The sequence below is a fragment of the Epargyreus clarus genome, unplaced genomic scaffold (assembly GCF_041222505.1).
Source record: "Epargyreus clarus isolate Ecla_fem2 unplaced genomic scaffold, WU_Ecla_fem_2.2 ptg000027l, whole genome shotgun sequence".
Taxonomy (NCBI): domain Eukaryota; kingdom Metazoa; phylum Arthropoda; class Insecta; order Lepidoptera; family Hesperiidae; genus Epargyreus; species Epargyreus clarus.
The window spans coordinates 12705962-12722773 of NW_027332234.1; the positions used below are offsets into that span (position 1 = coordinate 12705962).

Here is a 16812-nt window from a genome sequence, read left to right on the forward strand (position 1 = left end):
TTTCTGTATCCCGTTGGACTGTTGTGTATGGTTTAGATAAGAAAAGTGTCTATGAAACGAAAGCACGTGATTGAAACGTATCTGCATGCGTCCAATTGCGTCCAGCATTGTAATTAAAATGAAACTATTAAGTATCTCCATTACAAGTTTGCACTACGAGTAAGCTTCTAATCTACGAGTATATAGTGCCACCAACTTATCTGTTCAGTTGACAGGGTCGCTAGTGCAGCGTCCAATGTTACCATATAATTATATTTGCCTACTGAAGAGGGAGCTCAACAACTTTGAGACCTATGATTTTTACTAGATAAAATATGTAAAAAATATTTAAAAAGATAAATAACCTTCGTAAACACTAAAAAAAAGAATTATGTTAATAATGTCAAATTTTAATTCTTAAATGATATTCTAGGACAGGAAAAATAAAAAGTCCAGAATTATTAACTATAATTATTTATATTTTATAAAAATAATTATGGTCATGATCTCTAACTTCGAGGGGCTCCACACCAGACATCCCTGAGCGAAATAATGACGATGCGCCTGAGGTGCCTGTGCCAAGTGATTTACATAATTCGTCATCAGAGTCACTTGAATCGCTTTCGCTATCACTATGCAACTTAATAATGAATGGTTCTTCTAAATATCCATCATTGTTCCTGTATTTTTCTTCAATTCTTTTTACGTGGTGACAATGGTTTTTCCACTCTTCTTTTGTTATTTTATCGAATGCATTCTGAATTAACTGGGGCATTTCAGCACTAGATTTACCAACATTTCGCTCAGCTACATTTTTCTTCATTGAACTCCAAACCATCTCGATTGGGTTCAAATCACAGTGGTATGGCGGTAACCTGAGAACAGAATGGCCATGACTTTTTAATAGATTATCTATTTCATATTCAGGAGCTGGTTTATTACGCTTTATTAATTCTTGCAGTTGAGGTTTCGTCATTTGCTCAGAAAATTCTATATTTCTCTCCCTCAGCCACAATTGCATGACAGCCTTAGTGTGGTTTGAATTGGGACATTTATTAACACAAATGCTGTGATAGGGGGCATTGTCCATCACTATAAGAGTATGCTTATGCAGGTTCGGCAGCAATTTCTTAATAGTCCATCTTTTAAAATTATCATTATTCATTTCATCATGGTAGTCACCGCTCTTAGTGTTTGATTTAAACACAAGAAGAGCATTCTCTACAAAACCTTCTTCGCCTCCTGCATGAACTATAATCCACCTATTCCCTTTTGATACTGGCTCCAAATCACCTTCAACATCTGGGCCTTGCCAACATTTGTCAGTTGAGTGAGATGAGTGTATATAGGTCTCATCTAAATAAACGACGGGTTTTTTTTCTCCAGACTCATTCTCACGAATTTTTTGTAAGTATGCAGCCCTCCACGCAGTTATGTCATTACGCTCACATAGCACTTTTCTATTTGTTTTAGTTTTTTTAAAACGAAATCCTATTTTATGCAGCAGTTTTCTAAGTGTTTCACGTTTTGCAGAGAAATCAATTTCTTCTCTAAGTATGTTTAATAATTTTCGTATAGTCGGAATTTCTTTCCTAAATGAATAAAATTCATGAATTTTTCTCCGTATGACGCCAATGTCAAAATCATCAATGTCCAATTTTCCTGTTTTTCTTTCTCTATTCTTACCGGGAGTAGATAGTTTGACATTACTTTCTTCAGCTTTTTTCTTTTCATTCATGAGCTTGTAAACAAATCGTTCGCTTACTCCTGTAGCAAAAATATAAATACATGAAGTATAAAAAAACATTTACTACCAAAAATACTCAGTGACACTTTAACTAAAATAAAATAACTGAAATATTTACGCGGGACTTTCTATTAATTAACTATCAACACTTCATAGCAACACTAACCTGTCGCAGCTGCGACGCGTTCTGTCACTTTCTCAAACGGTATTTTCGGAGCTAGCAGGCGTTTTTCTTCCCTCATGAAATCTAAAACCTTTAAAATAATGACCCGTGCATCACTTTTGAGAGGCTTAGGCATTTTTAATCACTTATTACAATTATATTCGAATCGAAAAACAAAGAGCACTCACACTTCAAAGAATTGACAGCGGAATGACATTTCAAAATGGCGGTCGGCTTTGTTTTAGTTCCAGATTTGTCTACTGAACAGAAAAGTTGGTGGCACTATACGTGTGACCGCTGTGTCACTTTTGTGGCTGCGTGCAGTCAGTTCCAGCCGCACACAATTGCATGCAATGGAACTTGCCGACCTCATTTGTGCTTTTCGTATGTGAAAATCCTGGAAAATGTGCAGTCTGTTTCAGAAAGACCTAATTTTAAAGATAATATTTTTATTCCCAGAAGCGAAAACTGCTCATATACTTTTGTTAGAGCATTTATTAACTGCGTTAAATTGCATGAGAAAGCAAGGAAAGAAGACACAGAGCAAAGAGTAAATGTCGTAGATTTAAACAAAATAGCTATAAATTATTTTTCAATAGCATAACATTGACAGCTATCAAACTACAATATCACAACACAACACAAAGAAATCCTCAAAAATACGAAATGAAATAGGTAACATTCTTTCCCCTCTCACCCACAAACAGACACACAGAAAAAAATATAATGTAAGTTAATTAGAATAAATGGACAAGTAAAGGAAGCGACTAGGTTTAGAAATGGATGACAAGCAACTACAGCAGATGCCTGCCTGGATTAATTGTGTATTTGGTGGAATGAGTGGGTAAGTTCATGAAATAGACTGCACCAATTAACTCCCCAAGTGAAAAAATACTTTTTTGAAGAGTCATAACAAAAAAAAGCAGTGATAGCCTAATGGTTACGAAACTCGGCCTCGATCGAGGGGTCCGAGGTTCAAATCCCAGGCACGCACCTCTGATTTTCTAAAATTATGTGCGTATTATAAATTAATTATTACTGCTTAAGCGGTAAAGCTTAAGCGGTAAAGTAAGCTTAAGGAAATCATAGTAAAGAAACCCACATACCTGAGAGAATTTAAAAATATCTCAAAGGTATGTGAAGTCTACCAATACTCACTTACCTAGCGCGTTGGATTGATGATGATGATGAAGAGTCATAGGTATTTAGATTGCTCTACAGTAGTTTTTTCATAACATTGAATTGAATAAGTTATATTAATATAGTATTAGTAGATATAATGATCACAGATGCGTTGCAATTCCTGAGAAGTAAGATGGTCATGGTAAATCACGTCCACAATTTAGACGAATTCAACGACACCTCATACTATGTTAACCATCAAGTCATTTAGGATGAAGGGCTTGCGGAAGAGTGACACATACGAGTACATACAAACAAACGCCCAAAAAATTGATTAAGTGAGAGTCGAAATCGTACACGGAGGATTCCGTACCACCATTTTTTTAGTATTTGTTATGATATCGGCTAAAGAATTAAATGCATTGTGAAAGTTTTAACTATTAACTTCAAAGATATAGGATGTAGCGCAGCGAAAAAATTCTAAGTCAATGATTTACCTATAATGGTTAGAGCCCTGTAACAGACGGACAGACAGCGAAGACTTAGTAATACGGTTCCGTTTTACCCTTTGAATACGGAACCCTAAAAACATTACCCTCGCAGTTGGCTAAAAAGCTTAAACATTACTTAACCCAAGCATGATGGCCATATGCGTGGTCCAGCCGGCCGACCTCGTCAAGACCAGGATGCAGCTCGCCGGCCCCACTAGCAAAAAGTCGGTCCTGGTGACAGCATCAGACGTCCTGAAGACCGAGGGCATTACCGGCTTCTACGTTGGTCTCTCAGCCGCGCTGTTCCGCCAGGCGACGTATACGACGTGCAGGCTGGGGTCTTTCAACGTCATCTATGATTTTTACAGAAGGTTTGCACTGTATAATTTATTAGAAAACTAAATTTGTAATTTTTTTTGTAATATTAGAGGAGCAGGCAAGCATATAGTCCACCGGTGGCTACTGCCGCCCATGGACATATGTAATCAACCCCAGATGAGATTAGATTCCTATACAAGATGCGCCGCTACTCCTGAGGACTAAGCTGGAACGCCTCGTAAAAGTATGCATTCCTTACCACACCCTTCAAACCAGAACACACCCGCTGTACACTGCTGCTATGAGGCAGAAATACGTAAAAAGACGTTTATTAGTCGAATCACAGAGTGCCAACTCCTCATTTATGCATCTAGCTCCTATGGTACCCCGGGTTTTGGGATGAAGCTGGTGATCGGGATGGCGTCTGGTGGCATTGGAGCATTCGTCGGCACGCCTGCTGAAGTGGCACTGATCCGTATGACAGCGGATGGTCTCTTGCCACCCGAACAGCGAAGGAACTATCGACACACATTTGATGCCCTTATAAGGTTTTGTTATAAGCTTTCATTAAGCGCTTTTCCCATTTAGGTTTATTTTAATCTACTTATCTTAAAAGTATTACACCTTTAAACGAGCATTTCTTGTATATATATAAATAAATAAATAAATATACCTATATCATTGAATTAAACACTCCTACAATATCATTAGAATACGAAGCTAAAATTCGCCACCATTTACGAAGTTAGAATAGCTCGGTCGGGAAATCGGGCGCCTTAAAATGCAGGAAACCCGGGATCAAATCTCAGTCCGATTGTTTCTTTTATTTTTTCTCTTTTCTTCGTGTTCCTTCTTTTTGTGAGAAAAATAATTGCACTCGTGACTTTTAATTTCAAATAATCGGTATTTTTGCTTTATTATTACAACACCGAGCAAAGCTCGGTCATCCAGGTACTAATATTGAAGTAACGTACGAATGCAGTCCATCAGTGGAAGTGGCCATTGCCATCCGTGGACTCCTGTAACTAACTTCATATTAAACGGGTTCTACCTGAAGCCGATCACGGATCCGTTGCCACTCCTGCAGACTAAAATGGGGCCCTTAAATATAAATGAACCGGTATCCACACTCTAGAATCCTGTAGTGAAGGAGCAGGTTCGTAGGGATTGAAGAGGCGTGTTTACTGAACGAAGGCTTTATTATAACTGCCTTAATACTAAGCTTATTCTAACTTATATAACTATGAGTCCTACACACACTACAATCCATAAGCTAGAATTTACACTCTAGAAACCAGTGCCACATGATACCTGGGTCGAACTTTATCGGTTCTACCCACCTTGGTTCTACCAAAGTGCCTACCCCCATCTTTAAAAACCATCACAATTCAGGAATGTTTTATGTCAATATTGCATCAACATTATTTTTGTTATGTTTCGTACCACGACCTTCTTAAAACAGTTTTGTTTTAATCCTGCTGAGTGATGTAAAATAATGAGTAATTTGTCTGTTCCTTATCCAAGAGGAAACGAGACATCAAAACTAATGTCATCTCTTTCGTTCAATAAATCTCCTGCAAAATAAAAAAATGAATAATTTCGACCGACTTTTTAGAAAACTGCTTATTGTAATACTATAAAAACAATCTTACTTTAACGAGGTCGTGGTACGAAATTTCAATGTATGATTGAAATAATATTGTTTTAAGAGATGGTAGTAACCCCCCAGTTCTTCCACCCTTAAATTGTGCCTCCTTTGATGAATGAAGGCCTACAATAAACCTCCAATTTTGGTAGAACATCCGTACTATAAGACAGTAATAGTTAATGATGACTATTACATTTTCTAGAATAGTTCATGTTGAAGGTGTTACCACCTTGTGGCGAGGAGCTGGAGCCACTGTCACTAGAGCCATGATAGTGAACGGCACCCAGCTGGGTACCTATGCCCAGGTAAGTAGGTATAGTCCGCGCCAAACTGCTAGTCCGCTCTGAAGTTGCTGCGCGCAGGTGTAGTACGTGAGACAAAGCGGTCGAACACAAGTACAAGCATATACTCCGTAGCAACGTAAGGGCACACTAACGCAGTTATGTCCCGCGGGCGAGAGCGGGCAGCGGGGGTGCCGGGGGCTCCCGCACTGTCGTCGTCCCGCTGATACCTACAATTTTCTGTTGCGACGCGACTCATTTCTATATTCAGAGCGGACTAGCAGTTTGGCGCGGACTACACATACATAAAAATATCTAGGCACCTTAGCCTTATTTTTTATGTGATATAGAATTATTACCAAACAAATTTGCATTTATTTTGTAATTTGATAGGTAAGTCATATTAGCAATCAAACCCTGATACGACTAGCGATTACGATCTATTATTAAAAATTAATCTATCCAATGTTTTACCTACCAAAGATGGAAATTTTACAACTCTTTGCTTTTTTATTATTTAGGAGCAGACGAGTTTGTAGTTCAACTAGTGGTAAGTGTTAAGTGGTTACTATTGCTCACGGATGTCCTGATTTCAAGCTTGAACCCCTCGGCAAAATACGTCTGCTATTATACAGCCACAATAGGTGTGGGTGTGGGGCCGCTAGAGTCGAACCTCTATATTCTATTACCTTCAAGACTGCCTAGAAATTCTCAAATTTCGATGCTCTCGATCGACTCTACTTATAAGCAAAAATTGGATAGAAAATTACAGGCGTAAGTCGACCTGAGGATTATCTGGACATTTATTTATTTCATACATAGCCCCGACTGCCTTTGGGGGCAAGAAGAGTCAAGATTAGGAAATGGCCAAAATCTAATTCTGTAATTACCTATATATATTCATAGACATCTGCTATCGCAAATATTGTTTGATCCGAAGTTAGGCCAGAGATTCGTCGCTAGTCTTGGGAGCTATGTTAGAACTCCTATTTTTTTTTATAATATAGGAGTAGCAGACGAGCATACAGTCCACCTGATGGTAAGTGGCTACTGCCGCCCATGGACGTCTGTAATCAACCTCAGATAGGATTAGATATTCCCACCTGAGGTCGGCCACAGATGCGCTACCCCTGAGGACTAAGCTGGAACGCCTCGGAAAAGTCTGTCTCCCACACCCTTCAAACCGGAACACAGCAGCGCCTAACACTACTGTTATTAGGTAGAAATAGGTGTGGCGGTGGTGCCGCCAGAGTCGAACCACAAAGGGTTCTACCACCTTCCACCACAGCAAGTATTTTACCCACAGACCTATAAAATACAGTTCTGTGATCTTACCACACTGTTCTATTAATGATGATGTAATATCTACACAATTCCAGGCCCATGAGGCGTTGCTACCGACTTTGGGGGATAGATTCTTGCTGCATTTCGTGGCGGCCATGATATCTGGCTTCGTCACAGCTTTCGCGTCCCTACCCGTCGACATTGTTAAGACTAGGTAAAAATGAGAGCTATTAAAATAGAATTATATCTAATATTTACGTATTATCCAACCCTGTACGATTTAAATAAGAAATTCGAGTTAAGTAAGTATTTAGTATTTATCTTTTTCATGTGCAAATTGTGATGTATGTATGTTCCCAGACAGTCCTGGATTCGGTACACGACCTACTGACATATTATTAAGTTTAGATGTTATGTGTTTTTATTTCCATCTGAGTGTTTGTAAGAGCATGGCACCCACGACAATAACTTTCTTATAAGAAATTTTACTTATTATTATTTATATATTTATATTTTATATTCTGTAACGAGCATTATTATTATTACCTATTCAAGTAATAAGTACTATTTTACTTCAATTAGAGATTGTTTTTAAATTATTTTTTCTTGTTTCAGAGTACAGAACTCACCAAAACCAACAAATCAAATTAAAGAACTCATGGTTGTCATAAAGTACGAAGGTGTAACTGCTCTGTGGAAGGGTTTTATACCCACTTACGCAAAAATAGGCCCTCACACTGTCCTGACATTCATTTTCTTGGAGCAGTTAAACGCATTATACTTTAGAGTATAGGAATATACTTAATAGATACTCAATATTACGAGTATAATGTATTATCGTTGATCAGACAACTAAATAGTCCTCTAGTTTTGTTCTGTCCATAGTCAAATCCATAGACTTATCCATCCATCCATAGACAATAAATTATGCTACGAAAATGTATGATTTTATAAATCTGAAGATCACTGTCTTATCTATATTTTTTGTTATATTTTATGATTTTTATATTTATATTTTTATTTAAGAATAATACTTTTGCATTTTATTATATATTTTATTGCAAATTGCAATCTACTTAGATTTATCTGTAAATATAGATCGTTACTGCAGTTTTCAAAGTTTTTTTTTATAAAAAGCTTGTAATTACGTAGGTATTTAAATATGACTCTTTAGATTAATTTTAATGCATATAGAATGGGAAACGAGCATCAATCAATCCCACCAGATAGTAGGTGACACCACCGCTCATGGGCTGCTGTAATCCATTGCCGATAGGATAAGAGAGTCTATCTGAGATCGGCCACAGCTGTGTTGCTGCTTCTAAACACTAGTTATAAGCATTTGTATTAATGTCTCCCTTGACATATCAGAACACAGCTGTTATAAGCTGATACTTGTGGTACATCCGGAGTCAAATCATGAAGGGTTCCATTACATAATAGCCAAAGTATTAGTCTTTGAATTTCGATTAATTATAAAACTAAATAAAACACGTATACTGGAAATCATTTCATTTTATTGCTCCACAAGGTACTTATAAGCTTTTATTTCAAGTAAAAACACACTTTGAAACCACATGTTACGAACATGTGTGTGCATAACAGAATTTAGTTACATACATTAACCCTCTAATCTATCAGGTACATTATAATATACAAACTGTATTCACTGTGGCATCGAAAGTGTTAACGGAATCCAAAAAACATAAGGAATGCTTTCTTGGACCAAAAAAAAATTAGTCGCAAATAATTTCTGATTAGGGATGACGATTTGAGATCGATTAGTCGAAGAATCGATTTGGAATAAAAATATCAATATAAGATACCAAAAAAATCGACGTAAAATTTTCTGTTGTAATTACATAAAAAACTTGTTATTTTTTTCTTATTGTATAGTTTTTTTGTCGACTTTTCTTAACGCCTTGTTAGACGATTATCTCCTTCTTTCGTCGATATAGTTCTCGATATTTTTATTGATCGATTCTTCTGGTCAATTGAAATAAATTTAAAATCGATATTTTCCGGGGACAATCGCCATCCCTACTTCTGATATAAACACACAATTCATAATCCAGCCGCTTCCCTCGGGCGTACATTATACAGTCGCAAATAAAATAATAAATATACCTACTGTAACTGTATATGCTGTATAATTAATACATTGAATTTAATACCGTATGTACAAAATTATCATAACATTATTATTATGTCACATGACGATCTTCGCGCGGAAACCATTTAATATCATTCGTGTTGAAGTTAAACTCGATATTAATTATCATTTAGTTTGTTGCTCGATGTTACATATACAAATATAATTAAAAAAGCGTGTGTGTACGTACGTACGCACGGAAGAAGTTAAACTTCTTTGGCGTAATTCATAAAAAACAGGCTTACAGAGTCTTTTAAATGTTTACATTGAAGTATCGATATAATAAGTTCATGTATAATTACATCCGTCGACAATAAACGGCGTTACATACATACATGTTATCACGTATGTGTAAAACTGTCATATGTGTATAACTGTCATAACTGCTGGGCTATTATGGATAGCCTATTGATATTTGTTACTTATTCATCATCAACCCATTACTGTCCCACTGCTGGGCACGGGTCTTGATTAACGACAAGGATTAGACCTAGTCTACCGCGCTGGCCAAGTGCGTATTGTTAGACCTCACATACATTTATGATTTTTTTTATAAATCTCGCAGGTGCGCAGGTTTCCTCACGATGTTTTCCTTCACCGTTTCTGCAAGTGATAATTAATTTCTAACACGCACATAACTTTGAAAAATAAGAGGTGCGTGCCTGGGATTTAAACCTCGGACCCTTCGATCGAGAGGCCGGGTTTCTTAACCAATAGACTATCACTGCTCTGCTTGTTACTTATTGGCATGGGCAAGACCCCTTACAATATGATTGTGATGGATATTAATAGACCATCAACATATAAGGCCTTCAACAACTGATATCCAATAATAACATTGTCATAAACACCACTCGCCACCAAATACACACTCTTAAAATGAACGACTTCTAACGCCATCGCTTAAAAATGAAATGTCGAAAGCTCGCCTCACTTCATCATGTGCTACACCTGCGTTTCCTTTGCAAAAAAATACTCACATTAGATTTTATTTCGCGCCAAAAGAAGAATAACTTCTAAAATTCGCCCCATCTCTTAATAAATTATTCTTATACATAAACGAATTTTTGAGATAAAACGAGGCAAGATTGATTAAAATTTACTTCGAAATCTTAGTAACCACATGTCAGTCAATAGTTCAATATAGTAGAAAACTTGGAAAATGGCAAGAATTCCCATTTAGTAAAAGTTTCTTGGGCTTAAATATATATTTACATTAATTACTTATCAAAAGTTAAATTGCCTTCAATGTGAAAACAACATAGGTACCTCCATTCACTATACATTTTTAAATTCTTTTTCATTCTTTATCCGTTCAACACGAATGATACAAATCGTTCCCACTCACATTTTGGTTACATTAATATTTACAATCTTGTTTTAAATCCGAAAAATTAACCTAAACAACTGCATACAAAGCGTAATGAACATAAACCGGTAATTATTATGGTTTAAAAAAATATGGTAGGTATTCAACTGTCAGGCATACAGTGGCGCCCTCTATAACATACTGTTTACTTACAACACCTACTGCCATCCGATCACTCGGCACTTCTTAATGTTATTGGCACAAAACAAGACTGCATTCGTTTAAACATTTTAAAGGTTAGCTATTTCTAAGTTTTATTAAGTCTACATTTTGCTTAGTACCTGCATAGTAAGTATTTATTCTTTTTAAGTAAGATTTGTCTTCAATTGTTACGTACTTGACGGGTTAGGTCCCATTTATACCTTCAGACATTGAACGTGTCAGACACGGGTCATGACAGACAAAATTATATTTTTCTAGACAATATTTGAACAGACCTGTGTTTACGCTGCGTTACTATCGATATACATATGTCAAAACACATTGTATGGTATAGAATTGTCTGCCACGGTACGCTTATAACACGCTTTATGCCTGTAGACATAAATAAACCCAGAAGAGACGGGTTAAGCCATCACTGTATTAAATGAGTTTTCGCTTAAACTAATTTCCGTTTCTACAAACCTTGCGGCAGTAAGTACATATTTGTGACAATATAATGAATACAAAGTATATTAATGGTAGAAATAAGACCATAGTATATTCAGATATATTGTGGTTACAAATAAACATTGCGACTGCTACGTAAGGAATAGCTCCAAAATGTACAGTTCATAACAATCATACATTGAGATCACAGGAGTATGTCGTACCCTGGCTAAACACAATCACTGTCTCTATTTTCTACTCATTTTAATAAATTCTTTTGAGAAAACTCCATTTTGAAACAATGTTGTTCATTTGGTTGTATAAAAATATTAGAAACAGAATAAAAGTGTGTTTGTACTTGTACACACGTGAGAAGTTAAACTTCTTTGTCGTTATAAATAAAATAATTTTGCAAACGACCAATACAGTAAAGTAAAGAATATAAATAAATTATGTTATACATCAGCGCACACGTAAAAAATACACTGATCTGTTTACCCAAGCGCGCCGATAGAAGTAACTCCAATAATATTAAAATTTCGAATCACATCAATCCTTGACAATTTGTCATTAAAAAAATAAATACAATGCAATCGACGTTTTTCATAACTTAATTCACAATTTCTTAATTCAAAATTTAAGCTATAAAAATCGTTAATAATTAAATAAAATGTTATACTTTGAAAAATAAACAAAAGATCGAAAATTAGAGACAGTTTGGTGTTTTAGCGCCTATCCTAGTATTTTAGGGTTTATGACAGCCTGGCATTCGCTCATTATAGTACTGCGTCAATAATATTTACATTACTTTATCTCTCACTGTCCTAATTTACGAGACATAACATTTTATATGTACATGTAGATACAAATATTATGAAATTATTATTCCTTGTCCAGCAACGAACAAATAAGTGAAAAAAATAATTAAACTTTATTTTAAAGTTGAGAAACATGTAAAAATGCCGCCATTTTAGATAATTCTGCCGCCATTTTTGCAAATAGCATAAAAAAAATCATTCAGATAATTAACAACAAGAGTACAGAGCAGGCGTGTCGCTGATTATTTTTTATGAATCTCGCATTTTTTGTTAAACTTTGTTTTTTTTTTGTTTGTTATGTTACTCGCTTCTCGTAATTCAACATGTGACTCAAGAATTATATTTATACAAATAGAATATCGACTATAGAAACATAAATTATAAATACAATTTATTTATGAAAGAATTGTAATGAGTTTTAAACTGGCAAAGAGAAATATCAATAAAGAAAAGTACAGACAGTTGCTTTGCCTTTTAAATACAGATAAAAAAGCAAAGGTTACCATTAAAATATGGCAGATAGCACCATTGCATACAAGACAGTGAGAGAGGTACATTGAAACTTTTCCATCGATACAGTAGTGTTACAACCTACGTAATAATTAAAGCGTTAATTAATTTAACAGCCTTATATACAAACACAACTCCAGATCAATTTAATAAATTTTGAAATAAACTTTTGAAAAATATAAAACAAACCAAATAACACATTTTCGTACAAACTTTTTGCGAATTACAATTACGTTACGTGACTGTTTATCGCAAAAATTGCCTTTAAATGAAATATTTAGATACTCGCGAGCCATTCGCCGTATAATTTACCGAATAAAGACGAGTGTGTAAACACAGCGTGCGAATACAAACGCATAATCGTTTTATTCGCGTTAAAAACCCTATACAGCGCCGAACAGACGAGTATTTGTGGCGACTGTATACACTCCCTTAAGTTACATATTCGCACCGATTCGTCAATACTCGTCGAGTATCCAAATATTGCATTAGTATCAATAACCTGCCTACAATAGCTTTGCTTTTGATAAAAAAAATATTGTACAATTTTGATTGCATCAATCATTCCCATTCAATAATCACAGATTAAGAAAAATTGCAGATAGAGCATGCGGATTTTTAAGCAAGAAACAAAAAGGTTCTTTAGCGCCAAAAAATGACATTTGACAATTTCTGCATACTAGAAATTGTAAAATTTCAGTCTTTGAATAGAGAAACGATAGGTAATAAAGTAGGTAATAAAAGAAATGGCCATAAGTTATCAACATGGTATTTAAAACGCGATTTGTATATTAAAATCTTACAAACAAAATAATACAAAAGGAAGTATTGTTTCTTGAAATAAACTATTCCTTTTGTTATTAACATTTTGATTCCGCAAGCCCTATCTGCCTTTTTTTCTAAGTCTATATTGTTTACGTAAATGTTAATACTTGCCACAAAACACTAGTTTATTTATGTCGTAGCATTTGAAAGCCCTTAAAGTATTATAATATATTTTATTACAATTAATTATAATACTCTAAGAATTAACTTTAATATTCATAGTGTTTCAATGACTAATATTAGCAAAGGGGCAGATTGACACAGGCAAAGGTAGCGCCATCTATGTAAAACTTTGATCACATTTCCAGATGACGTCATATGTGATCGTGTTTGATTTAAGGTCTAGCATATAAGTATACTAATAACATTCATATACAGAGCGAATCATACATAAGATTTTTTAATATGATTTGTCTAGGTCTTTTTTCTATGACAGATATTTGGGATTACAGCAATGACCAGAGTAAAGTCAAACTGAACTAGGACCGGTCACTCTTTTCAATAAAAAACTTTTGAAAAATCTATGTCTCTGTTAAATGAAAATGCTTCCAATTGGTAATCGAGTACATAGCGTTTGTCGCCGCGATTATATGCTAGACCTGAAAATCTTCTAATGTCGATGTTGCTTCCCTTCGCCCTTGAATGGCTAAGCCACAGTTTATCACCACGTGTTTTGAAAACCAATACGAGAACAAAATAGTTGCCAATAAATACTAAATTATAATACGTATATATGTACAATTAAACACTAATTTAGCCAAGCCAAAAACATGATAGCACCAAAATACGTTTAACAATGGTACTGACAGAAAAGTTTCATCAACTGCATTGCAGTCATTAGTGTGCCCAATGAATTAAGATCTTTGAATATAATATCAATAACAAAACAATTCCATTTCAGAAGCCATAGTATACATTTTCAATTTGATTAAAGTTTTCGAATACTATCATTAATTTGTAAAAATGGTGACATACAATATAAATATTATTTGGATTTTTATCTGTTCGATTTGAAAAAAAAAACATTTATAGATTATTTAAAAATTGCATATTATTAATTAAAATTCTGAACTATTTTATTAATATTTAAATATCAAATTCTAACGTCTTTTATTCATGTTTTGTTATGTAAAAAAGTTACTATTTTGACAGCAAATTAACGAAAACTTTTTTCATATTGAAAGCTTCTAAGACCTCATACACTTTCGAACAAACAATTTTAAACCAGTAAGTACCTCTTTCCACATAAAAATAAAACATCAACTTAATCCATCGGACACGCGCCACGTTTTTGAAAACTGACGTAGAATTCGTTAATAATAAACACTACTCTATTGTTTAAAATAAGTTAATCATTAACTCGCCTGTGGTACTAATCGAATATATTATAGTAAATGGTATTTTTTTCTCGAAAAGTCTCTGACTAGAGATACGACCTATACTAGAACTGATAGTTTATACCGACTACCTATTAACATAGCACTCTTTAAAGGAATAGAATATTGAAAGAAAAACATAGATTCTATACAAGTTTGAGCTTTGCCAAAATTTGATGAGTCTCATCCAAAAGTGAAATTTCATTTCACGTCTAATAACCCAAAGTCTTTTCAGGGCGTGTCCAATTGCGTTCAATATTATAAAAACCATTATTACTTTTGACTCAAAATTCCACTTTTCACGAATATAAGAATATTGCGTTAAAACTTTATTAATATAAGCGACACGGTCACCTCGCGACCGAAAAAATATCAAAATAATCATACAAAAGTGTGTAAACAGCCTTATGTCACGATGACGTTTGTTAAAATCTAAACAAATGACAGCAAAGTACATCTTAACACAAAGCCGCGACGAATATTTGCTTTAAGTGCCTTGAACACTTCTTACGTACATAAATTAAGTTGTCAGTCGTACGAAAAGTATTTAATTGAAATGCACTGATACTGGCAAAGGCCTCCAGCCTCCGGCTTAGGGCCCATTTCCTGTCACGCGCGTATTATTCCATGCATACGTCTTGCGACGCGTATTATATAAACTTTTCCTGTCACGCAAGCCACGCGCACGCGGATTTAAAACCGCGTGACAAGAAATAGACCCATAAACATTATGCAAAGTTGAGTAAAAATGCTACTGAGTGCGTCATAATCTTAGAATATAGAAAATATACATTAATATCTTTCATTTTTAAATTTCATAAAACTTGTACAGTCAAAAGCCTTAATTTGTGAAACAGAATGAGCAAAAATACTTTTAGTAACGTGACGATTCATACAAAAATGGCGGCTTCGTCATATTTTCTATATTCTAAATTACTACGCTCTATTTTACATATTGTGATGAGAGGGAATCACTACTTCTATTACTACTGTCGCATTCATACAACCGAATACCAAAATATGTATAAGAATTAGATTAAAAAGTTAAGAGACATAACCAAATACCTAGTTTACAGGCAGTGATGTTCACTTCATTTTGTATTTATTTTTAAATTATTGCTCCAAAGTACATACTCAAAATGAATTAGAAAATAAGTAGTTATATAGTTCGACAAAGATTTAATGAACCTTTTTCTGAGACATTACTTTTATAACGCTTACAACAATTTTATTTTAATGATAAAAAGTTAGATTTTCTTTTAAAAGACGTATAACGGCTTTGGCTTTTTGCCTTTATTGTACTTTCATTATTATAATTTTATTTATTAATGATTCCTTAATTTGGTATAAGTTTTCTAATTGAATTTAAGTTTCTTTATATCACGGCGTGCGTAAATGGACATTTTACGCACGCTTCGCGTGCGCAAAACCCCCATTTCCGACCCCGTAATATAAAATTTTATACAACACGCGGACGAAAAATGTTTTTCTGACTCGTGTGATTGCAGTCCTCGCCTGCGGCTCGGCCTGCAAACTCACACTTGTCAGAAAAAAATTTTTCGTCCTCGTATTGTAATGTACTATTATTTTTACAGAATTGAAAAAGAGGACAGATTAAATGTATTCTATATTCAGATTCAGATTATATATATTTTTTAAATAAATAATACAAATTAAAAGGACCTCTGCGTGTCAGGCTAAGCTCTATCAAGAGTTATGGGAAAAAAATAACCAAAATAATTTAGGGATTCTTCATAAAATACTAGATTTATTTCAGGCGTAGGGTATATTCTTTTATGGCCTATTTTGAAAAATACTATAATCATCCAAAAAATGCAAAACCTTAAATTATTAAAATAACATAAGGTTTTTTTTGTTCCATAAAATCTTTGTCGACATATACAACGAAGATGCTTATATAATGTTTTTTTCTTATTTAGCCAAATATTTTATATACAATGAGGTAGAACGTGGGATAAAACCCTTATTTTAATTTTGTTAGCCTAGACGTTGCTATTATTAAATATAATAGTAAGGTAGGTAGTATAGTTACATATTCATTATTACCATGGAAGCCAATTATTACAGTTTTTCACTAGAAGAGTTTTAATTTTATTAGGCCAAATTATTTCAAGATTAAT

The 16812-nt window shown here is 34.4% G+C and overlaps 2 protein-coding genes across 3 annotated transcripts; one reads left to right on the forward strand and one right to left on the reverse strand.

Annotated features, from left to right (window-relative positions):
• Positions 1 to 437: 437 nt before the first annotated feature.
• Positions 438 to 2176, reverse strand: LOC140753905 (uncharacterized). Its single transcript, XM_073088735.1, has 2 exons — positions 1893 to 2176; positions 438 to 1746 (listed from the first exon to the last, which is right to left on the reverse strand). Exons 1-2 carry the CDS (start codon positions 2023 to 2025, stop codon positions 455 to 457), a joined length of 1425 nt encoding a protein of 474 aa, XP_072944836.1. The 5' UTR covers positions 2026 to 2176; the 3' UTR covers positions 438 to 454.
• A 326-nt stretch (positions 2177 to 2502) lies between these two features.
• Positions 2503 to 7907, forward strand: LOC140753964 (mitochondrial 2-oxoglutarate/malate carrier protein). Of its 2 annotated transcripts, none has more exons than XM_073088833.1 (6): positions 2503 to 2733; positions 3649 to 3873; positions 4195 to 4368; positions 5671 to 5773; positions 7129 to 7247; positions 7649 to 7907. In XM_073088833.1, the coding sequence occupies exons 1-6, from the start codon at positions 2669 to 2671 to the stop codon at positions 7824 to 7826; spliced, it is 864 nt and encodes a 287-aa protein (XP_072944934.1). In that variant the 5' UTR covers positions 2503 to 2668; the 3' UTR covers positions 7827 to 7907. The 2 variants fall into 2 exon arrangements, with proteins under 2 accessions (XP_072944934.1, XP_072944935.1); XM_073088834.1 differs by having other exon boundaries at positions 3674 to 3873.
• The last annotated feature ends 8905 nt before the right edge of the window (positions 7908 to 16812 follow it).

Coding starts and splice junctions, on each gene's coding strand:
- LOC140753905 (XM_073088735.1), bottom strand. CDS start 2,025: ATGCCTAAGCCTCTCAAAAGTGATGCACGGGTCATTATTTTAAAGGTT. Junction 1,747..1,892: donor ACGCGTCGCAGCTGCGACAG/GTTAGTGTTGCT, acceptor TTTTTGCTACAG/GAGTAAGCGAACGATTTGTT.
- LOC140753964 (XM_073088833.1), top strand. CDS start 2,669: ATGGATGACAAGCAACTACAGCAGATGCCTGCCTGGATTAATTGTGTA. Junction 4,369..5,670: donor ACATTTGATGCCCTTATAAG/GTTTTGTTATAA, acceptor TACATTTTCTAG/AATAGTTCATGTTGAAGGTG. Junction 7,248..7,648: donor GTCGACATTGTTAAGACTAG/GTAAAAATGAGA, acceptor TTCTTGTTTCAG/AGTACAGAACTCACCAAAAC.